Below are 23,387 nucleotides of genomic sequence, written 5' to 3'. Positions count from 1 at the left end.
TCGCTTTGCAGTTCGCACAGATCTCCTCCACCGGTTCTCTCACTTCACCTCAACGTCTTTCGCCGGTTTCCTGTCCTCCTTTCCTATCTTTTTGCTACTTCTCATTTCGGAAGCATTGTTCGCTTGTGTCCCGACTAAGAACGAACTGCACCGGATTTCGCGTTTCACCTTCAATTTCTGAAGCACCAGAAGTTTATCTACAGAACGTTTTGGGAGACAGCTCCTTGCGGTTTCCTGTTAGCGGCATTATTCTTATGCAGGGACTATAGAATACACACATCAGGGTCGGATCTGGAGTGTATGAGCTACTCAGGCGACAACGGGTCTTCATCGAAACGCGGTGACTGAAAATCGATATCGGGGCAACAGAGACCTTCCAGCCTTATCACAATGAGTGTACGAGTTGTTGCACGGGTTAGGCCCCTTTTGAAATCGGAGCGCGAGTTGGATGTGATCCTTCACACTGGCACGAACAACACTGTATCCAGCAAGGGGGACAGGAAGAGCTCGCAGGATAATTCCAAGCTGGCGGCGTTGAGAGATCGGGATACAATAGTGCGGGTCCCAAACCCGAAGAATGAAAATGAGGAATACTCTTTTCAGTTCAACGCCGTTTACGATGCGGGTGTGTCTCAGCAAGAGCTCTTTGATGCAGAAAGTTCGTGCCGAGCAGCCCCTTTGGGAGTGTGATGTGATAGGATAGTATGCTAACCATACCCACAGTTGCGCCGACAACCAAGCATTTATTCAACGGGTTTGATGTGACACTGTTTGCCTACGGAGTAACCGGAACCGGAAAGACACACACAATGCGGGGTGGTAAAAGCCTCGCTGAGAGAGGTGTTATTCCTCGCCTCTTAAGTAGCATATACAGGCGCAGCCGAAAGATCGAGAAGGACAGTGAGGGCAAAACTTCAGTCAACGTCTCCTTGAGTTACTATGAAATCTACAATGACAAGGTCTTCGATCTATTTGAGCCACCAGAGAAGAGAACGCTCGCGGGATTGCCCCTAAGAGACAACGGTGGGAAGACTGTAGTCGTAGGGTTGACGGAGAAGCCATGCTATACCCTTAAAGAGTTTGAGAGCTTATATGATCAAGCGAACACGAATAGATCAACATCTGCAACCAAGGTTCGCTCTCCGCTAATTCATATCGTACGCATCGCGGGATATAGACTGACTCTTGTCACAGCTCAACGCGCATTCGTCACGATCTCATGCTATCCTCTGCGTGAAAGTTGCAATTACCTCGGAGGATAAGACCCGAATTAGCACCGCATCTGCTATTGATCTTGCTGGCTCGGAGGATAATCGCCGGACGGACAATGGCAAAGAGCGCATGGTCGAATCGGCTAGCATCAACAAGAGCCTATTCGTTCTAGCACAGTGCGTGGAAGCAATTACTAAGAAGCACCAGCGGATTCCATATCGGGAATCAAAGATGACCAGAATTCTGTCCCTGGGCCAAAACAATGGGCTGACTGTTATGATCCTAAACCTTGCTTCTGTAAGATCATACCACTTGGATACAATTAGTTCACTCAATTTCGCCAATCGCACCAAAAAAATCGAGGTGCGTGAGGTCGAGAACGAGCCAATATTCAGAGGGCCCCCCAGACCTGCAGCACGCCCATCAGTTACAAGTTCCCAACGGCAACCTTTACGCCCACTCACGGCCTCCGTTAATGTCAATCTCGCGGCTGTTACTAACAAGGACAAGGACGCCTCCAAACCTGGTGACGGCAAACCAGTGAAGGCATTCCACGTGTACTCTGACAAACCGCGACCTAGAAACTCGGCTCAATTTAAAACGTCAGAGGTTCTCAGCCGGCCTTCGTTGAGTTCTGAGCTCCCTGAAGCACGCCCACTGAAGACTGGTAGGCTTGCACAACCTTCATCTTACTCGCAAAAAAACCAGGAAGAAATGTCAGCCAGAATCGAGGAACTGGTGGAGAAGAAGGTGGAACAGATACTGGCTGTGCGTGCTGTTAGTGAGCGATCAAGGCAGACTCAAGTCCGCGAGCTCAATGAGCAGGTACAACGGCGCCTAGAGCTGCTAGAACAGCGGATAGAAGGCAGCGAAGATGCGAGAGCTGAGGGATTGTCATATCTCCTCATGGCAAAACAACACCAAGCACGCGGGGAAGACAGCTCAGCCTTGAAGATGTACCAACTAGCGCTTCCTTTCTTCCCCCAGAACGAGAAGCTGGTGGCCAAAATCGATAAATTGAAGCAGCGCATCCACAAGAAAATTCACCACGACGTGGAAAATTTCAGCGCCCCTGCAATCCCAGAAGCAAAGCGGGAATTCGGTAGCATGTTGTCTCTCAAGAGGCATCCATCAAAGCAGGGAACGAAACGATATGCTGAAGATTCAGACGCAGATTACGAGGAGCATGAGTTGGAGCAATTCAGTTCAGAAGATGAATTCGAGACCTTGTCTCGGAGCAAGCGCACGAAGCGTACCAAGACCAAAATGGTTCTCGATGAAATCTCCGAGCAAGCAGACTGTAATGACTCTGCCCCTTCCCCCCGAACAATCCACCTCCTGTCCATCATAAATTCTCGTGATGTAAGTCAGATCAAGCTGTTGAAAGGTGTTGGAGTCAAGAAGGCAGAGGCGATTGTCGATTGCCTCTGTGAGATGGACCAGAATCTAGAAAGTTACGAGGAACCGCAAGTCCAAATCAACAGTCTTGCAGAATTAAGCACACTCAAGGGTGTAGGAGCGAAGACTGTTCAAAGCATGCGAAACGGTGTTTTGGTATAGACGACGAGTTGCCATTCTTTGCACTTTTCTTTGCATTTGCTGGAGCCTTGAACCGCATTGCATCATGATCTCATTTACGTTTTGGCATTCCCCATATTGCTTGCTTATTTGGTTTTCTGTTTTGCTTTGCGATTGCGATTGCATCAGTTACGGGTTGCATCTATGCATCTGTGTTCAAGTTGTTACAGCGAGGGCGTTGTGGCGCTTGATTAATATTGTATGATTTTGGTTATCATTTTGCTAGCATGCTCAATTCAAATATCAATTCTGCGGAATCCTTTCGGTATCCAACCCATATCCAGTTTCATTGCTTGAACGAATGAGCAAGAAGAAATAACCAATTCCCAGTGTCTATTTTTTTTTCCCCTCATACTTTAGCTGTCAACCCCCACCCACTAATCCTCCACCTCGCCAGAATATAAAAAACAACTCCACCAAACATGACAACAGAACAGAAAATATCCAACTTCAAATACGAACCCTGCAACGGGTCAGGCAAAAGTGCACCAGCAATCGGCATCCCCGTCAACGCAGCAAACGCGATAATCGCGAAATAAGTTCCGCTCCGAATACCGATCTCCCGGATATCCGAGATCTGGGCGACCAGAGCCGGGGCTAGAGAAACCACCGCCCCAGAACTGAACCCGTACAGTGCGGCGAATGTGATTGCCGGGGCGTTTCCGCGGGATGGGAGCCAGAGGGCGAGGACTACGATGACGCCGAATAGAGAGGTGAGGATCATAAGGTTGAAGCGGCCGAGCAGGTCAGCGAGGTACGGTGGAAGGATTCTTCCGAAGACACTACCATATTTTCTTCATCAGTATCGAGGCTCGATGGGGGAAAAAAAAAAAAAAAAAAGAGAGAGAGAGAGAGAATGGCCAAAAAAAAAAGGAGGGAAGGAGGGAAGCCTAAGACAGTTGGAAGACTAACCTTGCTGCATTCAAAATCGGAATCAGGTACGACGCTAGATACGACGACATGCCATATCTTTCTGCTTGAGTTGGAATAAACGCAAACGGCAGAAACAGACCCCAGTATACCGCGAAAGACCCTGCAGTGGTAAGCAAGAAGGGAATTTCACGAAGCGGACGCAGAAAGTCTCCCGGGTGGAAGGGCTTCCTGCGATGTTCTAATCTCGACTGCGTGGTCAGATTCGTGATGATGAGAAGGAACAGGCTTGTGAATGCGCAGATCCGCATGGCCCAGCCGAACCCCAGGATCGGAATCAGCCGAGTCACCATGATGGGGAAGATGATCCCCCCGAAGCTCGAGCCGCAGGTTGTGATTCCGAGGGCGAGAGCTCGACGGCGTCTAAACCAGGTGCTTACGGAGTTGAGGCAGGCGTGGAAGATTGCACTTGTGCCGATGGGGCTGCAGATGCCTTGGGCGAGCAGGAACTGGTAGTATTCGGAGGAAATGGAGGTCATCATTAGTCCGAAGACGTGGAAGAAGGAGCCGATGATGAGAATCCAGCGAGGGCCAAAGTTGTCGAATAGGGCTCCTACAACGGGACCCTATTGTCTCCGATAGAGCATATCTATAGTTAGCTTCTTGCTGCGGGTCGGTCAAGAAAGGAAAGCAGAGGGGGGGGGGGGAGGGGGGGGACCTTGGAATCAAAAGCGTACCCCGAAAAACATCATAAAGATCTCCAGCGAAGTGATCCATGTGATGGTGCTGGTTGGAAAGTCTCTCAGCTGGTGAGTTTTGTAGTAGTCGATGAAAACCCCGATACCTAACTCGACACATGTCAGCCAACACAACACACGTTCAACACGTCAAGACTTGATATCAATAGCTCAATATCAATCTCTAGCTTGGCTCACAATTAATCCACCCAAAACTCACAAACAGCCCACAAAACCCTCCAGCAACCGTCCACCACGCACGAAGCCCTCCATCCGGCGGCGGTCCATCACGCACTGCTGCGTCGCGAGTCGCAACATTCCCGCCTGTTTTCTCTTCTCCTGCCTCACTCCCACAACCACCTTGAGATCCGCGAGCGCCGTTCCCAAGTAGTACCAGTTCTGCTGCAGCTCCATGCGAGCTCTGTGTTCCTGTCCCCTCCGGTCCTCCGGTCCGAGTTTGCGCCTCGATCTCGGTAGTGAGGTGCGCATGCGAAGCACAAGAAGGGCGACTACCAGTGCCCTCCCTACCCTCAGCGATAGTATCACTACTAGACGAGTTATCCATGCTGCGAGGAGGCGACTTGACCCCGCGACGATATCGGTAAAAATGCGAGAAGAATTAGCGAAAGAAAGCCCCCGTTTGTTTCAGAACATCCCAGCTGACAGACTATCGTCGTACTGGAGTATAGGTAGGTAGGTAGGTAGGTAGGCAGTTTGAAGTCCGCGGAGAGGAGGAGAACTAGTAGCGTTTTGTGCACCTAGAACATCTAGAAAATGAGTTGGGTGGGTTTCGCAGAACAGTGCTCCGTATACTAACCTACTAGTACTCCATGTCAGTCCGTTCTCGCGAACGAGTGAGTAAGTTACAGTATGGCGTTGCATTCCTCGCGACCCCCGGAAACATCGTCTTCGCCCACCTCACTTGGCGAAGAAGCAAGGGTTGAGTTACTCGACGGGACTGTGTCTATTTATCTATGCCTAGATTCATGTCTAGAATGCAGTAGTAGTAGTAGTAGTAGTAGTAGTAGTAGTAGTAATACGTAAAAAACGGAGTACACAGAGAAAAGGAAATCCATATGGAAAGTCTGCCTATACAAAGGCTAAAATCTATGATACATTGATCCCGCAATGAAAAATTCCCCACCTGCCGCCTCAACAAAAATGAAATAGGCTCTTGACTCTATGCATATAAAACAATGATACCAAACCCTTCATCCCGGAGCTTAGTTCTTTTTCCCTTGATTTTCAAATACCACCCTGCCCTCCTTGGTCAGGTGCGCGATGCTTTGACTGACGACGTGGAGTTCACTTTCGATGTCCTCGGGGGTCTTGGGCCCCGTTGCTACAGACTCGGGCTTCGCAGGGACAATTGTCAGGCCTCGGGGTGAGCGAGCGATCTCGTTGACCTCGTGGTTGGTCAGAACCTCGTTGATTCGGGGGCCCCGAGACTGTAGAAGGATAGTCGACGGCCCGTCAAATTGAAGAAACAACTATTCGCAAAATTAGCTCTACGCCTTGAGTTTGCATGGGGGCCAGTAACACACACCCTATCTCCCCAGATAGTCATTCGAGACCAGGTACGGACTCTATGCCAGATCCGCATGGCGGTTTTCCATGTATCTGAATCCGACATATTCTGGATAAACTTGGAGCTCTGAATGAAGTCAGGAAGACCTTTTAAGCCTGGAACCTGGAATTTCAATGTTGTGGATTTGAAGCGGTATGGACGAGGGGGGTTGGAGCTCATGGTGTAAGCAACAACATTGCTTTCAAACATCAGTAAGTACACGGCGTCTAGATGGTGTCAATATAACTTACCTGGGATGGACAATGTATTGTTCTCCAGCCTTAAGCTCAACCGAGTACAGTTGGCCGTTTCCAACCAGTGCCAGCAGTCCCCTACCAGTGACCTCAGAGCTACCCCAGTGAGCCACGCTCTTCACAAGTTAGCCCAGTCTTCAAGAAACGCGGTATAGGAGGTCAACGAACCAAGCTGGTGTTAATCGTGGGTCGAATATTAAGCGAGCGGCCTGTCCAAGCAAGTAGGGCCCGTTTCTGGGCTACCATCCAATCCACAGATCCATTGAGGTGGACAACAGCAAACGATGTAACAGGAGACCGAACGGATATTAAAGCGGTCACCGGGCTAGCGGAGGAGATCTAGTTTCTGTCAATGAACATTCCAGTTATTTATCCTCCAAGTAGGCCTATTATACCTTCTGGTAGAGGAAGGGGACACCGACGGGAGCCCTTCGGAAAGGCTCCAAGACACTCAATGTCGAAACCACCTGCACCACGAACAACAGTCAGTTAGAGAGCGGAGGGAGGGTATATCGTAGGCATCAACATACATTGTCCGCCTTTCCACTTAATCCCACCAAGGTTCCCCGCCGTGTGAAGAGGTTCTGTGAAGCCGAGAGCGAAACCGATAGGAGGGAGTATGGTGCACCGATGACATCAAACCGCGCATCTGTTTGGGTCAAGAATTAGCAAGGACCCTTCTTTTATATACATATATAAGAAATTCTTTCTCCCGGGTGTAGGAGCATACCTGCAGACTCTGCAAAGCTGGGAGTATCAGCAAGAGGTAGGTTACTCCCATTGACAGTCGCTGGTCGCTCCGTGGGCGCAGCTCGAATTTGGATGCTTCGTGCCTGTCGCGCTCGGGGAGGGAGGACCCGAGTCCAGGAAAGCGTCCTAACACCTCTCCTCAGGGGTTGACTCATTGTCTTGCTTGAGAAAACCTAGCGAGATCAGGGTAGGGAAGAGAGAACGACAGGGTGGTCTTCAACTGCTTGTCCTCCGCGGGAATTCTTGCTCTCCTCAGCTTCCCGGATTTGCGGTTCCTAATCGGGAAAGGCGTTTAGGTGGGCTTGGCACAGCTTTAAATGTTTATATTGAACTGTACAATATATACAATATATACAATATATACAATATATACAATATATACAATATATGTACAATAGTTATCTCCAGGTTGATTTCGCAGTTTGGGCATTAATAACTGGAAGTTGTCTGTTAACCTCTGGAACAATCATTGGTGAAGGGGGGTTGGATTCCAATGTTATCGGCCTATCCCAAGTAGTATACATATATATAGAGCTTAAAAGAGCTGCATCTGATCTGCAGCTAAAAACACCTCTCCCCAAATTGTCTTCCAGGTACCCTCCGATTTATAACTATGAAAATAGAGTACAACATATATCATTACTCTGGAGGTAATATACAAATCCCTAGGAGGAACAGACAAGTAAGTATCCTCCGTGTTTCCAAGTTTCCAATGTGGGAGGGGTAACCTAATCCGGGCCTTCCAGCAAACCGCCTCATCCCGCTCGTCCTTTTTTCCCCTCCGAAGCCGGTGCTCCGCAAAGCCAAGTGGGAGCGCACGCGCACAGCGATAACCACCTCGACACCACCCTAGCAATGCTCCACTGAGCAGAGAGAAAGTCAGGCTCCTGTGTCCCGGTTCTCGTGAAGACAATATACCGGGGACCATGTTGCCTCGCGCTTCTCGATCGCCTTGCTGGCGCATTTCGCCGCGTTTTATACCTCGTCGTCCCGCGACCCTGTGCGCAGCTCAACACAGAGCCTTTTCGGTTACCAAGGGCCCTCTACGGAAACAAGAAGAGACCACCTCGCTCTCAGACACGAAGACATCCACATCTACTCCTAACACCTCGACACCTGGGCCGTCAGTCAATAAACCCGCTTCAAGCCCTCCGACAACTCAAAATGCAGCCACCACCACCACCACCACCACCACGACTAAGAAGAAGGACTTGCTCAGTGAGGCCACTGTGGCCAGTAAGGAACAAAGAAAGGCAGACTTGGCTATTATGAAGGAGATGGCGAAATATCTCTGGCCAAAGGTGAAGCTCGGGAAGACCTGTGCGTTGTCTACGTCTTGTGACTAATCGGACATGCTGTAGGATGACTGGGGAACGAAACTTCGGGTTGGAACTGCTCTGTCGTTGCTAGTTGGAGCAAAGGTTGGGCTCACCCCCGGAACAAGTGTATGGGCTTGAATACTGATGGCACGTTGCCTAGGTTTTGAATGTTGAGGTCCCATTCTATTTCAAGAGCATCGTGGACTCGATGAACGTAGACTTTGCGGCTGTTGGCGGGACTGCCTATACAGTAGCGGGATCGATGATCATTGCCTGTAAGCAAGGTCTGTTTCTTTTGCGAACTAAAGGCTTCTAACCCGCTGGACCCCCCAGATGGCGCTACTAGAATCGGTGCTACGCTTTTTCAAGAGCTTCGAAATGCGGTTTTCGCGAGTGTGGCCCAGAAGGCTATCCGCAAGGTTGCACGGAATGTTTTCGACCATCTCTTGCGACTAGACCTCAACTTCCATCTCTCCCGGCAGACCGGTGGACTCACCAGGGCAATTGATCGTGGAACAAAAGGTATCAGCTTCCTGCTGACATCCATGGTGTTTCACGTGGTACCTACAGCCCTCGAGATCTCCCTCGTGTGTAGTATCTTGGTATGAGAAAAGAAATCCTCTTATAGGCATATGCATGCATGCACTAATTTTCACATCGCTACATAGACCTATCAATATGGACTCAAGTTCGCCGCTATTACTGCGGCTACTATGGTCGCCTATTCCGCTTTCACTATAACGACAACTGCTTGGAGAACCAAATTCCGCAAGCAAGCCAACGCAGCCGATAACCGGGGGGCCACCGTTGCAGTCGATTCCCTGATCAACTACGAAGCAGTCAAATACTTCAACAACGAGAAATTCGAGGTCGCGCGTTATGACAAGGCTCTCAAGGCCTACGAGGATGCCTCGATCAAGGTCACGACCTCCCTGGCTTTTCTCAATTCGGGACAGAACATGATCTTCTCCAGCGCCCTTGCCGCAATGATGTATCTCGCTGCTGATGGTGTGGCTGCCGGTAGCCTGACCGTTGGTGATCTGGTCATGGTTAACCAGCTCGTCTTCCAGCTGTCGGTTCCACTGAACTTTTTAGGCTCTGTATACCGGGAATTGCGCCAGTCATTACTAGACATGGAGACATTATTTAACCTGCAAAAGGTGAATGTGAACATCACCGAGCGCCCTCATGCCAAGGCGTTGGATCTCCGACAGGGAGGGGAAATCCGATTCGAAAACGTGACTTTCGGATACCATCCCGAACGGCCCATCCTCAAGAACACTAGCTTTACAATCCCTGCTGGTCAGAAGTTTGCTATCGTGGGGCCGAGTGGCTGTGGAAAGTCGACGATTCTGAGATTATTGTTTCGGTACTACGATGTCCAACAGGGCCGGATTCTGGTCGACGGCCAAGATATTCGGGACGTTACCGTGGAAAGCTTACGGAAGGCAATTGGTGTTGTGCCCCAGGACACACCATTGTTCAACGACACGATTGAACACAACATCCGCTATGGCCGAATGGATGCCTCGGACGAGGAGGTGCGCCGGGTTGCGCGACGAGCACACATCCACGCGCTTATCGAGAAGTTACCTGAAGGCTATAAAACGGCAGTAGGGGAGCGTGGAATGATGATTTCCGGTGGTGAAAAACAGCGATTGGCCATCTCGCGATTGCTGCTGAAGGACCCACAACTTCTATTCTTTGACGAAGCGGTAAGTTTTTGGCGATCAAGGGTATTCGACGATTCGATGGCTGACCAGGTCCATCCAGACATCTGCGCTTGACACATATACCGAACAGGCGTTGATGCAAAACATCAATAGCATTCTGAAGGAGAAGGGTCGAACCAGCGTGTTCGTGGCACACCGATTGCGCACGATCTACGACTGTGATCAGATCCTGGTGTTGAAGGAAGGACATGTGGCAGAGTTGGGATCGCATCGAGAGCTTCTCGAACTGAATGGGATTTATGCGGAGTTGTGGAATGGTAAGCTCCCTTTTGATCTGTGGGGAGACAATTGAGCTAATGTATTGGCGGCCACACAGCCCAGGAAACCTCTCTCACACAGGATCCAGAGTAGGAGAAGCCTCAGAGAAGGAACAAAAGTAAGACATTAGAGGGGAGACTAAGGAAGTCAGACAAATGAAATGTTAATAAATCACACACAGACTAACGTGAACCATTTCCCCCCTGGCTAAACCCAAAGCAGTCTGACCCTTTTTTCAGAATCTTTGGATCTGAATCTCTCTCTCTCTCTCTCTCTCTCTCTCTCACCTCTTTTCCCCTCTATTGTTCTTCTTCTTCTTCTTCTTCATCTACTTTCTTTCCTTGTTTTTCTTTCCTTATATATTTTTATATCTATTATCTATACATATATCTATATATTCCTTTTTTTACCTCTTCTGGTATATCCAACCCTCTTTTAGGACAAGCCGTCATCTACCTAGTTTATTGTGGCTTCTTAGCAATAGTCGTTTATTGGGCTTGATTAAACACTCTCTTTCTATAACTATCATCTCGCCACTTGTCTGGTCTCCAAAGACACTATCGAACTCCAATTATCCAATATTAACTACCTTTTCGTCCTTAGTGTTCCGGGCTCTCTCTCATTTGTTTGTCTCCCCCCCCCCCCACTTCTTTCCTAGCCTCTTTCAAAAGCCCTGGTGGTTCTCCCTTTTGCTGCGCTTTTTCGAGAACCATTTGCCCATCGGCTTGTCTCGCATTCAAGCACATTGTTCTCACTTTACTTGGCTTCGTCCGCACCCTTCCCGGTACCATCCTCCTTACCGTCTCTTTCTTCTCTACTTGCATGTCCACCCGAGGCTTTACTCTCCTGACACAGATTATCCAGGAAATCCAACCCACCAGACCGTTCGTTCCTCTTTCTTGAGCACCAACCACGCCACCCGTGAAATTGTCGCATAGGACACCGGTTGAAGAAGTCCAATTCCCTGTACAAAGTTAAAACCCACGCCAAAAACATCCTTCACAATGGGTTTTATCGAGAAATTGCAAGCAAGTAGGTTTCCAACCTGTTACCTGGGCTTCCGCTGGTCCTCTGGGATCTTCGATGCTAATTATCCCATCACAAAGAGCTTGAGCTCTACAGGCTAGAGCAGCGCTACGCCCGACGCAAGCATCGCAGCACATTTTCCGGGGTGCAATACGTCGACGGAGAATACGTCTTCTCGAATAGCTCCAACTCGTCTACAGGAACCGTCTCCAAACACTCGACCGGCTCCCACTGGAAGGCCTCGACCTGGGGCACCTTCGGAAACGACGCGCGATACCGGTGATATCTGGGATATTTACCCCCCATTTTCCTGCCACGATGTATCCTCGACGTTATGTCCCGCGTAAAGGATGCGACGATACTTCAACTCTTGTCCTCCCTCCACTCACCGTTCACAGCAGGAACGAAACTCTTACGGCTTTTTTTTTTTTTTTTTTTTTTTTTTCCCTCTCTCTTTTCTTGGGTTCTCCTCAGTCATCGGGTACATACAATACAGCCCATGATACAATGAGGAAGAACACTGTTACTTTATTCAGCGAGTCGGTTGATCTGCTCTGACGGCTTTTCTATCTTGGCATCTTCATTGACGCTATCTTCACGAGCATCTTTTGTACTTTTCTGGTTTGGAATATTTTTTTTTTTTTTTCATATTCCCGAGTCTGCACCTATCTACTATGTCCTCACATAAGGAGATAGTGGCTGGGGTCAACCAACCTTTTTTTTTGTTTATATATCTATTTTCTTTTCGACTGTTACATCTGTACCAAAGACCATGAGCGAGATCCTTTGGTGCCTTTTTTGGTATATTTTCTTTTTGGGGGTGTGGTCAAGGGCGTTATAACCCTCTTTTTTGTATATAAAGGTTCTTCTTCTGTTTCTTTGCAAGGGAAATATAGATGTTATCACCCCTGCACAATAAGAATTTATATTCACCCCCTTTTTTGAACTGTAGACCTCTCAGAGGTCGTAAACAATATAGACACACATACATACTTACATAAATATCCTACTCAGAAGAATCAATTATTATCAACATCAACCGTCTCTTCATCCTGTGCTACAGGATACAACCCCTCCCTCTCTCCCTCTCACTCATCTCAACACCCCAGAGAACAGCATATATAACAACTAGAAGAGCTACGGCACAATCCATGTGCGCCTGTATTTAGAAAGATATTTCTTTGTAACCCCCCCTTCCCCCCCCCCTTCTTCTCAGCAACTGCATATTGGTATCACCGCAAGAAGGAATAGAACAACGTACACACAGGGAAAGGAAGAGACAGAAGAGAAAGAGAAAAACGAAGTCATCCAATCACCGCTTATTCCTCCGCCCTCCAATCCCCAACCGACCTAGATTGGGAAGCCCCGATTTCTGTCTCGGGGTGCCCTTTTGTCCGCTTGCGCCTTCGGCGGGGGAAGCGCGGCCCGACGCTCCGCCTCCGAATCCGGCTCTTGGAGTCTCAGGGAGACTCTTTTCCCTGCCGACGCCGATCCCAATGCCGCGGGCTTGGTCGGCGGCGGAGAGCGCCGAGGTTAGTGTCGAGGGTTGCAGGAGGTCTTGCTCGAAGGGTCGCTGGGAGGCGACGCGTTGGGAGCGTCGGGCCTTTTCTTGGACGGTCTTGAATTTCTCGAGGAGTTCGACCCAGCGGATGGAGCTTTCTTCGCGTTGTTTGAGGCGGTTGGCGGAGCGGTCGTAGGTGGATGTTGCGGAAGACGAGGACGAGGAGGAAGCTGATGTCATGGTGGTTCTGGGGGGGGGGAAGGGGGTTTATTAGTTATGCGGATGTGGACAAAGGCATTGGGGGGGAATAGGCCGAGGTTGATAACATACAAGCGAGGTCCTGTGTGGAGGAGACCGATGTTGCTGACACTATTTAGGCGGTTTTTAAGTGCTGCAAACGCCGAACTTTGGGGGAGAAGCATGAGGACCCCGAAAAGGCACTTATACAGGTATGGGTATCTTTCAGGTTCGAGGAGCTGGAGACGAAGGTCTGATGTAAAACTTTAGCCACCGGCTTTCGTGGGAGATGGGGAGTTTTCGGGAGAACCAACAGGTAAAGACAGGGGACTCCAAGAGTTGGACCAACTTGTCAATTTGAATCAACATATTGACTGTCATTTCAAGTTCAGCACTAGGAGGGTTAGATTCTATTCAAGAAGTTCGCGAATTGCTCTTCTTACAAAACCTGGAGGAGATTATATGCCTGTTCATAGGCTTGCGCAAGCAGACAAAGAGAGAAGGTCGAGACTGCATTGTGACACCAAGACCTGAATAGCGCCATGAAAAATGTTTGGCCTTCCTAGAGATAACATTAGCCCCATTTCCATAAAAGATGCAAAGATGGTCTCATTACCCTCGAGTCTACATTGCGTAATCGCTTTCGTAGCTCTGAAAGCTCTGGCGCAGTAATTAAGTTGTTATTCAAATTCTGGACCATGATACTCGCAAATTCGATGTCCTGAAGAAGAACAAAAATCAGCATCAAGCCACTCCATAAAAGCAAAAAAAAAAAAACCGACCTCTTCTTTCTCCAGACAGTCAGCAAGGGTTCGATATATACGCTCTGGGCTCAAATTCATGCAAAGTTGTCGAATGATGAGATTGCCACGGACTTCCAGTAGATTTCTGTCCGTCGAGAAAAGCTGGAGGAGGTTGACCATGAATGACTTGAAGTAGCTGTCCTCACTATTCCTCGATATCTGAGAGAGGAGTTGGAGGTCTTTTGTAACGACAGCCTCTGCTGGGTCGGAAAGCGTCTTCAGTAGAGCTGGGAAAGTCCCGTCATTAAATGCAACAACCTTCTTAGGGGCTTTACGGTGTAGCATGATAAGCCACGAGAGGGCGGCAACTCTTGTAGCTTCATTTTCGTTGAGAAATTGCAGAGTGAGAGAATTAACAGCGGCTGCATAATCAAGGTCTGCGGGAGGTAATGGAGCTGTAGAGATGATACTACTCCGGGGCGATGGCTTCTTGGAATCAATTGAAGGTGCTTCGGGTCTACTGCTTGGTGTAGACCCTCTTCTTTCATCAAATTCCTTAGTGATAGTATTGGATAACTTTGAGGACGCCATTTGGCGGGATTCGTCGAAGTCTTCAGAAAGGGTGACAATATATTCAAGAAGGGACGTATTGACACGGTTGGCAGCCTGCCGTACCTGGTCCGAGCCGCTGGACATTGCTGGAAGCACCTGCGTTAGGAGACGTGGGACGAAGGGAAGAATATCTTCGGGGCTAATTTCGAAAAAGCTATCGACCCAACGCAATGCAGTTAATTGCATCTCCTCATCTGATTCCCTTGTAAGCAACTGGTATTTGAGGGGGGGATGGCTTCTTACCGAAAGACGTGTCGACGAAGCCTACGAGAATATCCAGAATTCTTGGATAGTCAATTTGGACATCTTGTCCTGGAATCCAGTCACCATCAACATGCAGCCCATCTTCGTCGAGGACAGAACCAGCCTCAGAATCTTCGATCGCGTTCTCATGGGACTCGGTATCAAGGGCGACGGTCTGATCTGTAGTCATGCTCGCGCTATCACTCGCAATAGACTGTCGATTGTCGCCTCCTTGCCCCTTACGGCTTTCTTCTAGTCCTTTCTTGACGCGTGCGATTCTTTTAATTTCAGCCAGGAACCTGTCAAGAAGGCTTTGAGTGGCAACATTCACATCCCTGTTTGGGGCGCCTAGAAATTTGATCAATCCTCCGAGGAACTCTGGTAAGTAAGACACTAGCTCTAGATCTGGAATCGTATCTAGCAAAGTGAGCCATGATACCAAGAATGTTCTTGTAAATGCACTGATAACATGAATTCGCTCTTTCAGCAGAGGTATAAACTTCGGAAGCGAAAAGGCGGTTGGCAGGTCTGCCTCTGCTAGACCCTCAGGATCCGAGGCGTTCTTTTCGGAGAGTTGCAGAACTGAAACGTGGTGGGCAGCAGATTCAGAGACAATATCTTTGACAAGTCGATCAAGCAGTTCCGCGCCATTTTTCACGGAGAGTTCAGAGTCCGAAGCAAGCTGAGTTGAGGTTAAAGAGAAGCCCAGGATTAAAAAAAGGCCAGGTTGGAAACACACCTTGCTTAGCGCATCGAATATATCATTAAAGAAAAGCAGTATTTCTCCCTTAGCGACTTTTGCGATATTATACATGCTTTCGCAAGCATAATATCTGACCCTTGCATCCTGATCGGAGAAACAAGCTAGTACCGGCGGTACGATCTCTTTCAGATAAGGTGCAACACCCTCCTGTTGTCCCAAGATCTCAGTATCGATAATTAAACCCTATACTCTCCAGCAGAGACTCACAGATCCCAAAGCTATCGAAGCTGCAGCTAGCCCGATTAAACCACCATTTCTAGCATGAGGTTGATGGACGGCGTAGGCATAGTCGTGACAAAGCTGGTCGACGATTTTTTGGATGACTTCATGATCCCCTCGAAATGCAGAATCGCGAACGACCTTCTCGAGCCTATGAATACGTACACAAAATTAGGAGCTGAAGCTATGATAAAGAGGCATTTGCTTGGAATCACTAATTCATACTCTAAGGCTCCCTGTTTCCTCCGGTCATAGAGCTTATCATTCAACAACCGCTGGATTGAGTGATCCATCGTTCATGAAAACCTAACTGCACCGAGTCTTAAGCTCTAGGCGACAATCTTCATGGTGGAAAACGGTTGGACGGGGCCGTGAGGCGGTGATGCCGATGGGAGTTCGAAGCTGTCGTTATCGCGGGTGAGGGGGTCGGATTCGGAGGCTCTGTGTTCGGAGGACGTCAAAATACGCAAGGGAGCAAAAATAATAATAATAAAAAGGATCGGTGGAAAAAGCTCTGTCGAGTCAGCGGTTTCCTGGTCACCGAAATGCCAGTGTGGGGAGAAATCGCGGCGAAGATGCGTTGGCAGGGAGGTTGGCGTCTTAGCGGATGCGGAGTGACGTCGAGTTGCCGTCCTGAAGGCTCGACCATTCGATCGAACGGTTTTTCTACATGTGGTTTTCTAATGATGCTAGACGCTGTTCCTGAACAAAAACCCAGTAATTCAATATCAAAATATACTCCTAATTAAGCGCTCTTCTCGGGTCCAGACCGGCTCTATGGGAGGAAGACCACTCGCTGTTCCAATAATCAATGCAATCGTCAAAACATATATAGGGATATAAAAAAAGCCCAAATACTTCATCATTCTGTGCTCAGTGACTGATATATTGAAATACCGCGGAGACATCTTTTTCTTGCGTCTCTTGCCGAATCAGCAAGTCCTGGATCTTGCTGAGCAGGCCCTTCTCTCCATCGTTCACAAAATGGTTCCAAGAACTTGTGTCGCCATACAACATGGCTGGGGCCTTGATATACTGCGTCCCGTCGGGTCGGCATCTCTTGCATTTGAATGTGTCATGTGTGTCGCTGCGTGTTTCAGGCTTAAATTGGAACAGTTCACGAAGTGACTCCAGGGAGAAGTGTCTTTCTACATCCTCGGCTGAGTCGACAACACAGGAAGAAAGGGACTGTTTATGTGATTGACGCTGGAAGATCTTCTCCTCAATGGATCCCGCCGCAATGAAGCGGTACACAAAGCAATCTTTCTTCTGGCCATCACGCCAGACTCGAGCCAGGGCTTGCTGGTCGGCTGCTGGATTCCAATCTGGATCGAACAGCACGAGTCGATTTGCACCTATCAAATTCAATCCACACCCACCAGCTTTGCTGCTAAGGAGGAACACAAACTCTTCACCGTCTGGGTCATTGAACTTGTCAACCAGCTTTTGCCGCTTATTAATGTTCATAGTGCCGTCAAGCCTCAAACAACCATATGCTCTTGATCTGCACAGCTTCTCAAAGAGATCGAGCGTTTGCGTGTAGTTGCTAATGAGAACAATCTTGTCATTCGTATCCTGGCGAATGCGTGCAAGCATCCGGTCAAGAACCATCATCTTCCCCGAATACCAGGATCTAACATCTCTATCACGTCCCCTACCGTCGGGAGGGACATAGTCGTCTGGGAAAGCGTGCTCACACCCAGGAAGATCATTGGAAAGGTTGAGCAGATCGGGATGATTGCACAGTTTTTTCAGTAAACCAATTGCTTTGAGAGGCTGACTTCCTTTGCCTCTAAGCAAACTCTTGATCTCGGGGCTCTCGATGAAATGCTTATAAAGGTCGAGTTGAAACTGGGATAAGTTGCAGAAAACAACGTGTTCGTACTTGACTGGCAAGTACTTCGACAAAATATCGTTTGTGCGACGAATGATAAATTTGTTAACAATACCGGATAGTTCTGCGAGACGTTCGTCGCCCTTCTTGCGATCTTCCTCCGTTCCAGCCGCATCTCTTCCTTTGAGAATAGGTATCTCAAATCGTTTGCGGAATTCGTTCTGTGATCCAAGCAAGTCTGGGTTTGCAAAATTGAGGAGAGCGAAATACTCCGACAGGTCATTTTGGATTGGGGTTCCTGATAAAATGACCCGACGCTGGACGTTTAGACTGTTGAGCGCCATCCAGGTCAAGCTCTCTTTATTTTTCAATCTGTGGCCCTCATCACATAGAAGTAAACCAATCGGGCTGTCCTTCAACGTCTCGACATACATACGTAGAGTCTCATAAGAAACAATAAGGACGGGCCTGACAACGGAGCGGCCAGAAGCAATTGCCCATTGCCTTAATTGGGTCGTAAGTTCTGTCTTCGAAACCTTCCCATCCACCGCAAAGGGTGTGATAGTACCCTTCCCAAGCCATTTCCCTACTCTAGTTAATGGAATTATCCAAAATAAGAGGGAAATCCCGCTTACCAAGTTCGTTGGCCCAATTTCCGACCAAACTCGATGGGCAGGCGATAATGCACTTTTGGATAGTTGTCTTCCCTGCTTCAGGGGATTGTTTGAGAAGCGTCCACATCAACGAGATACATTGAAGCTATCGATATGAGTTTTGAGATCAATCAAGGGACAGTTTAACCTACTGTTTTGCCCAGTCCCATTCCATCTGCCATAATACAGCCGTTGGCATCTTTATCAATCATGCCAGTAGTGCATCGGTAAAGAAACTAGAAAAAAAAAAAAAACGTTACTCAACGTGTTATAATTAGCCCATGAGCAGTAAAACTCACCTTCACTCCTTCCACTTGATGCGGACGTAGAATTTTGGCGATCTTTGGATCGATCACCACTGGAACTTTTGGCCGGTCTTCCACCTTCTTTTTAAGCCCAAGTATGTCCGCTAAGCTTTTATGCACCAAAGGCTCATCCAGCTTTGTACTCGTATCTTCGGCCTTATTTTCCTGCTCCTTGGGCTCAGAATTATCAACGTCATCGACGGTTGGATCATAGAGAACAATCGCAAACTCTCCGCTCGGGTCGTGCAATGGCTTTACGACGAAGCTCACGCCCTGCCTCATTCCCAATGTGGGTGCTGGCCGCGAGGGATCATATGAGTCTGCGGACTTGTTTATGAGAGGAACCCTGAACCTCTGTCTAAATGCCACATCTTTATCCTTGGCTTTGAAAACAGGAAACCTGTTAACATCCCTTGTCGCGAGCGCTAGTCTCTCCTCGTTCGTGTATGGCTTCACACTCCCATCATCAATACTTCCATCGGCCCCTGCGTAGTTTACCTTTCTTCGCTTCCTCGCTGGCTTATCGGACGCTCGCGTTGGTGTGGCTGAGCCCGGACACTTGAATGGCTTCGAGAGACGGTCGACGGAGTTCAAGGATGAGCCTGTGCGTTGGGTTTTGGATACCGGGGTGGAATCGCCATCCTGGTTTACGGCGGGTCGCGGTCGATACCTTGGTTGATGAGAATGAAAACTCCAGAATTCGAGTGTATATAATGGGGGGTACTCACATTTCTGACACGAGTAAATTCGGCCTGGTCTATTCCTGCTACACATTCGGTGTGTTATGGCGAAGGCTGTCGTCTCCTTCGGATTTACGCGTGTCGCTATCCTAGCGCGTCAAACACCAAAGTATCACGGAATCACGTGATTATCACGGAAGCCGAAAGACCCCCCGCATTCACACAGTCCGCAAGACCTGGAGTTCGTTACAACATGTCTTGCTCTTAGATTTTTGGTTTCGGTGTGCGTCTCCATGTCGTCGGACTTTTGGGCCGGCTATATTAGCGGCGCTATTGGTATAATTATCGGAAATCCGCTCGATCTCCTCAAAGTTCGATTACAAGCCAGCCGTGCTACAGATGGCGTTGTGTCCCCTCGGCAATTAGGCCAATTCGAGACCGCCAGTTCTCTTGTGCGAGGTGACTCTCTGCCCTGGATGGAATAAAATACCCAGAATCGAACTCTCCTAACACCAATACCAGGCGCTGCAGCTCCAATTCTGGGATATGGGGCTCTCAATGCCCTACTTTTTGTGGCCTATAACCGGTCTTTGATGATCTTGGATCCCTCTATTACTGATCCGACAAACCCTTCAAATTGCGCCCTTTACAAGCTATGGCTTGCTGGAGCTGTAGGCGGAGTCGCCAGCTGGACTGTGTCGTCTCCGACTGAATTCATCAAATGTAGGGCTCAGCTTGACGCACGCCCGGGGGTCTCATCCTGGACTATCGCAAAGGACATCATTCGAAACCATGGATGGAGGGGCCTATATTACGCAGGCGGTATTACCTGTGCAAGGGACTCCATAGGTTATGGATTTTAGTAGGCGAAACCAATGCCCAGGAATTTCTCCGCTATCTTTACAAGACTCTTGACTGACCTAGAATACCAGTTTCTGGTCCTACGAATATTGCAAGCGCTTGATGTCGTCTGGGGACGATGAAAGCTCGAATTACCTAGCCATGAAGGTGCTTCTCTGCGGCGGTATTGCGGGAATTGTCACCTGGGCTTCTGTCTTTCCTCTAGATGTAATCAAAACACGACTCCAGGCGAGTACAATTGAGCCTCATGTTGAGGACCGCCCATTGTTGCAATCTCAACGCAACCGCCGCACCCTGAACGCCTACCAGCTTACCAGGGAGGTGTACACGACAGAAGGGGTTAAGGCTTTCTATAGGGGCCTAGGGGTTTGCAGTTTAAGGGCTTTCATTGTAAATGCTGCTCAGGTATTCTCTACCCTAAGCTAATCTTGCTGAGTCGAGGACTGACGGTTTTTGAATTAGTGGGCAACATACGAGTGGCTCATGAAGTATTTCCAGAGTCCTGCGTGGAGTAAGACATTCGATCATCTGCCATAGTATATGTTGGTGTCATATTGCTCAATATCGATACCATGCTCGAGACGACCTCAAGCCGGGTGTTCCCCAGTTCCTCCACGATTTCACTTTGGATAAACTATAAAGGGCAATTGGACCCAGCTTGATACGTCGGTCCATTGTCGGATACCTGGTATAGTGAGGAGGTTACTGCGCTTAGCTCGCCCGAGCGCCTTCGTCGGAAGATGACGTTAGCCGGGAGCTTCGGAAAACTCTATGGACACAGGCTGGAACCGTCGGCTCAACGTCGCTCGCTCCACAAAGTTGGGGCAATGGGATTGAGGGAGTAGTTCCCAGATGTGTGTATGTATATATATATATATACATCACATACCCGAAAATCAACTATGACCTATAAGAAATTACGACCTTTTAGAACGGACCCGTAGAACAAGTATTTAAAACAAAACATTACATGTCAATTGGACCATGTCTTTTGGATCCAACCCCTTTGGAGACCCATCTCCTCTATGTAACTCTAGCTAAGCTTTGAACAGTGAGAAGTACAGATAGGAAGTATACGGATAAAATGTACGGAGCGTATCGGCATACCAGTGTTTACGAACCCTACAGGGAACTTCTACCTACGCACTACAGATTTTAGCTCTCAAGGAAACGCCTTCATCGCAAGAATCTATAATTGCATTAACTGTGATAGCTACCGGTGAAGCGCGTTTCCCCCCCCCCCCCCCCAGCCCCGAGGGCTAAAGGGAGTAGCGGCAGCTTGTAAATTTCGTGTTGAAAATGGTCTGGTAAAGTGGAACCTCTCTCCATACCATTTCCGATAAACGGCGATTCTAGCGTGGGTAACCGCAAAACGGAAGCTGCGGGCTCGGAAGCGGTCACGCACGACTGGCGATTTCCGGCACTTGTTGTTTCACGTGCAGGTTGAATTCTCGAGCTTCTGATTGGCTGAAAATTTTTTTTTTTTCAATATAGCCACCCGCAGGGATGGCCATCGCCATGCCTCGTTAAGAGCGAAAGAGTATGGCGCAGGGGGACGGTGTGAGAAACATTTGCCTCTGGAGACGGTTTGAGATAGTTGAATACGAAAAACAAAGGTCGTACGTAATTGGTTTGCGTAGACGTCCGCGTAAAGGGTGCAGAAACCATCCCCCGATTTCATGTCGAACTTGGCGTGAAAGCCTTAGGATTCCATGTCGATATCAGCTTCCTTTGGTCGAATGCCATTATCTGTACCCAAGCCTACAGCAGCTTCGGCGGACTTTTGTGTGTAAGGCTCTTCACGTAGGAGGCGAAGTCTGAATGAAAAGCAACGACTCTAGGTCAGCATGAAGAGTCTCTCGGACTGGGAGAAAAAATTTGTCGCAAACTGGCTGACCTTCTCTTGTGGTTCTTGCCCTTCCTGTGGGCAACCAAGTTGAATTCGCTTTCAAACCATTTTGCGCATTCAACGCAATAATGTTTTCCTAGCCCTGGGAGATCTTCTGCATCCTTCGTTGCTTTGTATTGCGCGAGATGCTTGGGGCTATCGACGTCCGCGCGGACCTGATCATAGTCTCTAGAAAGGTAGCCCTATGTTAGCGATGGGATATTCTGTCGCAAGATTTATTCAGATCAGGAGAGAGAGAGAGAGATATGTATGGTAGTATGGACAAAAAAAAAAAGGGTCAGAAAAAATCTTTAAAAAAAAAAATACCTAGTCCTACGCTTCGTCTTGGATCTTCTCACGGCACCCATTTTGATAATTGTGTCGGCCCTAGGCAACTTCAAAGGTTTGCTATAGCAACAATGCAAGAAATCAGCATCCACCGATATACGGAAGGAAGCTAAAGTAGGCGGCGTAGCGAGAGCGGGTCAAGACATCCAAACGGGGGGTTTTGTGTGTGTGGGATGAATTGTGAGAAACCAAGGGGTTGTCATTGGCCCAAGTCGACTACAGGCAGGCCGCGGAATTGGTGCCATCGGTAGGCCTCGGTTCTGGTTCGGTTCAGTCAGCACTTTGAATTCTTCTGAAGGTGGTGCTTTGCTCCGTCCGTACGACCAGCTTCCCTTTGTCCCGCCCTGCGTACAGAGTAATTTATGACGATTCCATCTTTTTTCGGCACCTTCCTCCGAACTATCACCGGCCACTTGCAATTGAAGTAAAGTAATCGGTTATGATACTCATCCGGGTTTTCTTTCTCTTTTTATGGACATTATCCTCTTAGCGACTATGTACTCTATTCTGAAAGCTGTCGGTGCGGTGCTGGCGTCATATCTTTGGCTCTGGGTGAACTTTGCAGACGCCCCATGATGTAGTAGAGGTAAGGCTGACCTTTGATACTACGACGTAATCACTATACGTTGATTGGGTTACCATAAATACCCGGTCTCACATGCAGCGGTTTCCAAAGTTACTGTTGCAGTAATTACAATACACGGACAGCTATGCTGGGTCTGTCGCTGTGGGAGTGTAGGAAAGCAGCAAATCTATACACTCGACACAACTGCTAAGTAAAATAAAATTATGGATCCTGACCACCAAAGAAAAAGAAGTTGAACAAAAATGCCAAATATTATTAGTTCTGGAGTATGTCCAATCCCATTTAAGCAATCCCCCTGGTCTCCCGACCCGAGTCCGGTTGCATGTTTATTATTAGGTAGGGGTTTGGTACGGGTGGTCCCAGATGCGTACGGATAGGCGTATTGTAATGAGCGATTACGGGTCCTTGTCTCCGGTTCAGTAGGAAGAATGGTCGCTATGGTAAAACAAGAATTCTCGCACTGGAAAATCCAAGCTTCCTTTTAACCAACACTTTTCCCTTTCTCTTTAAACTCTTTCCCTTTCCTCCCTTCACTCTCCACTCCATCCTTTGCTTCCCCAGGTTGTAGCTTTTGTTGCTGCTTGGATTAGCTCTCGAGTGTGTTGCGGCG

The 23,387-nt window shown here is 48.5% G+C and overlaps 9 protein-coding genes across 9 annotated transcripts; 4 read left to right on the top strand and 5 right to left on the bottom strand.

Moving 5' to 3' along the window:
• Positions 1–31: 31 nt before the first annotated feature.
• P175DRAFT_0504016 (kinesin family protein) lies at positions 32–3,044 on the top strand. Its single transcript, XM_040897750.1, has 3 exons — positions 32–658; positions 724–1,133; positions 1,195–3,044. The coding sequence occupies exons 1-3, from the start codon at positions 391–393 to the stop codon at positions 2,770–2,772; spliced, it is 2,256 nt and encodes a 751-aa protein (XP_040749517.1). The 5' UTR covers positions 32–390; the 3' UTR covers positions 2,773–3,044.
• P175DRAFT_0485244 (putative MFS monocarboxylate transporter (Mct)) lies at positions 3,006–5,447 on the bottom strand. Its single transcript, XM_040895595.1, has 4 exons — positions 4,596–5,447; positions 4,398–4,504; positions 3,703–4,286; positions 3,006–3,572 (listed from the first exon to the last, which is right to left on the bottom strand). Exons 1-4 carry the CDS (start codon positions 4,960–4,962, stop codon positions 3,140–3,142), a joined length of 1,491 nt encoding a protein of 496 aa, XP_040749516.1. The 5' UTR covers positions 4,963–5,447; the 3' UTR covers positions 3,006–3,139.
• P175DRAFT_0485239 (AIM24 family protein) lies at positions 5,431–7,194 on the bottom strand. Its single transcript, XM_040895594.1, has 7 exons — positions 6,949–7,194; positions 6,749–6,867; positions 6,614–6,685; positions 6,387–6,557; positions 6,216–6,334; positions 5,944–6,163; positions 5,431–5,887 (listed from the first exon to the last, which is right to left on the bottom strand). The coding sequence occupies exons 1-7, from the start codon at positions 7,121–7,123 to the stop codon at positions 5,621–5,623; spliced, it is 1,143 nt and encodes a 380-aa protein (XP_040749515.1). The 5' UTR covers positions 7,124–7,194; the 3' UTR covers positions 5,431–5,620.
• A 700-nt stretch (positions 7,195–7,894) lies between these two features.
• On the top strand, positions 7,895–10,371 carry atm1 (ATP-binding cassette Fe/S cluster precursor transporter ATM1; the record flags this gene model as incomplete). The annotated part of the gene is made up of 7 exons (XM_040894247.1): positions 7,895–8,269; positions 8,330–8,389; positions 8,448–8,562; positions 8,621–8,889; positions 8,956–10,002; positions 10,061–10,277; positions 10,337–10,371. The coding sequence occupies 7 exons, from the start codon at positions 7,895–7,897 to the stop codon at positions 10,369–10,371; spliced, it is 2,118 nt and encodes a 705-aa protein (XP_040749514.1).
• A 911-nt stretch (positions 10,372–11,282) lies between these two features.
• P175DRAFT_0535031 (uncharacterized protein) lies at positions 11,283–11,587 on the top strand (the record flags this gene model as incomplete). Its single annotated transcript, XM_040900185.1, has 2 exons — positions 11,283–11,310; positions 11,385–11,587. The coding sequence occupies 2 exons, from the start codon at positions 11,283–11,285 to the stop codon at positions 11,585–11,587; spliced, it is 231 nt and encodes a 76-aa protein (XP_040749513.1).
• Positions 11,588–12,505: 918 nt separating this feature from the next.
• Positions 12,506–16,186, bottom strand: P175DRAFT_0464714 (VAC14 family protein). The gene is made up of 10 exons (XM_040894853.1): positions 15,848–16,186; positions 15,611–15,773; positions 15,380–15,550; positions 14,641–15,322; positions 13,825–14,591; positions 13,659–13,763; positions 13,486–13,604; positions 13,357–13,436; positions 13,136–13,295; positions 12,506–13,052 (listed from the first exon to the last, which is right to left on the bottom strand). The coding sequence occupies exons 1-10, from the start codon at positions 15,913–15,915 to the stop codon at positions 12,617–12,619; spliced, it is 2,751 nt and encodes a 916-aa protein (XP_040749512.1). The 5' UTR covers positions 15,916–16,186; the 3' UTR covers positions 12,506–12,616.
• A 153-nt stretch (positions 16,187–16,339) lies between these two features.
• Positions 16,340–19,214, bottom strand: P175DRAFT_0504007 (DNA-dependent ATPase RAD54). Its single transcript, XM_040897749.1, has 5 exons — positions 19,143–19,214; positions 18,409–19,084; positions 18,262–18,345; positions 18,092–18,215; positions 16,340–18,042 (listed from the first exon to the last, which is right to left on the bottom strand). Coding segments are annotated over exons 1-5 (2,433 nt in total). The 5' UTR covers positions 19,145–19,214; the 3' UTR covers positions 16,340–16,495.
• A 173-nt stretch (positions 19,215–19,387) lies between these two features.
• P175DRAFT_0443933 (putative mitochondrial carrier protein) lies at positions 19,388–20,492 on the top strand (the record flags this gene model as incomplete). The annotated part of the gene is made up of 4 exons (XM_040894204.1): positions 19,388–19,553; positions 19,617–19,956; positions 20,027–20,360; positions 20,418–20,492. 4 exons carry the CDS (start codon positions 19,388–19,390, stop codon positions 20,490–20,492), a joined length of 915 nt encoding a protein of 304 aa, XP_040749510.1.
• A 1,165-nt stretch (positions 20,493–21,657) lies between these two features.
• On the bottom strand, positions 21,658–22,211 carry P175DRAFT_0444657 (putative C2H2 finger domain protein; the record flags this gene model as incomplete). Its single annotated transcript, XM_040894243.1, has 3 exons — positions 21,658–21,772; positions 21,853–22,032; positions 22,171–22,211. The coding sequence occupies 3 exons, from the start codon at positions 22,209–22,211 to the stop codon at positions 21,658–21,660; spliced, it is 336 nt and encodes a 111-aa protein (XP_040749509.1).
• Between the last annotated feature and the right edge of the window lie 1,176 nt (positions 22,212–23,387).

The sequence above is a fragment of the Aspergillus ochraceoroseus genome (genome assembly GCF_002846915.1).
Source record: "Aspergillus ochraceoroseus IBT 24754 chromosome Unknown P175scaffold_8, whole genome shotgun sequence".
In the NCBI taxonomy this organism is placed as follows: domain Eukaryota; kingdom Fungi; phylum Ascomycota; class Eurotiomycetes; order Eurotiales; family Aspergillaceae; genus Aspergillus; species Aspergillus ochraceoroseus.
The sequence above is the reverse complement of the archived record's forward strand: the minus strand, read 5'-3'. Positions and strand labels throughout refer to the sequence as shown.

Coding starts and splice junctions, on each gene's coding strand:
- P175DRAFT_0504016 (XM_040897750.1), top strand. CDS start 391: ATGAGTGTACGAGTTGTTGCACGGGTTAGGCCCCTTTTGAAATCGGAG. Junction 659..723: donor AGAGCTCTTTGATGCAGAAA/GTTCGTGCCGAG, acceptor CCATACCCACAG/TTGCGCCGACAACCAAGCAT. Junction 1,134..1,194: donor GATCAACATCTGCAACCAAG/GTTCGCTCTCCG, acceptor CTCTTGTCACAG/CTCAACGCGCATTCGTCACG.
- P175DRAFT_0485244 (XM_040895595.1), bottom strand. CDS start 4,962: ATGGATAACTCGTCTAGTAGTGATACTATCGCTGAGGGTAGGGAGGGC. Junction 4,505..4,595: donor GAGTTTTGGGTGGATTAATT/GTGAGCCAAGCT, acceptor GTGTCGAGTTAG/GTATCGGGGTTTTCATCGAC. Junction 4,287..4,397: donor TCTTTATGATGTTTTTCGGG/GTACGCTTTTGA, acceptor CGGAGACAATAG/GGTCCCGTTGTAGGAGCCCT.
- P175DRAFT_0485239 (XM_040895594.1), bottom strand. CDS start 7,123: ATGAGTCAACCCCTGAGGAGAGGTGTTAGGACGCTTTCCTGGACTCGG. Junction 6,868..6,948: donor CAGCTTTGCAGAGTCTGCAG/GTATGCTCCTAC, acceptor TGACCCAAACAG/ATGCGCGGTTTGATGTCATC. Junction 5,888..5,943: donor TGACTATCTGGGGAGATAGG/GTGTGTGTTACT, acceptor TTTTGCGAATAG/TTGTTTCTTCAATTTGACGG.
- P175DRAFT_0464714 (XM_040894853.1), bottom strand. CDS start 15,915: ATGGATCACTCAATCCAGCGGTTGTTGAATGATAAGCTCTATGACCGG. Junction 15,551..15,610: donor CTTCGATAGCTTTGGGATCT/GTGAGTCTCTGC, acceptor TTGGGACAACAG/GAGGGTGTTGCACCTTATCT. Junction 13,296..13,356: donor GGAGTCCCCTGTCTTTACCT/GTTGGTTCTCCC, acceptor GTTTTACATCAG/ACCTTCGTCTCCAGCTCCTC.
- P175DRAFT_0504007 (XM_040897749.1), bottom strand. Junction 18,346..18,408: donor ATCAAGTGGAAGGAGTGAAG/GTGAGTTTTACT, acceptor TTTTTTTTCTAG/TTTCTTTACCGATGCACTAC. Junction 18,043..18,091: donor AAATTGGGCCAACGAACTTG/GTAAGCGGGATT, acceptor TAACTAGAGTAG/GGAAATGGCTTGGGAAGGGT.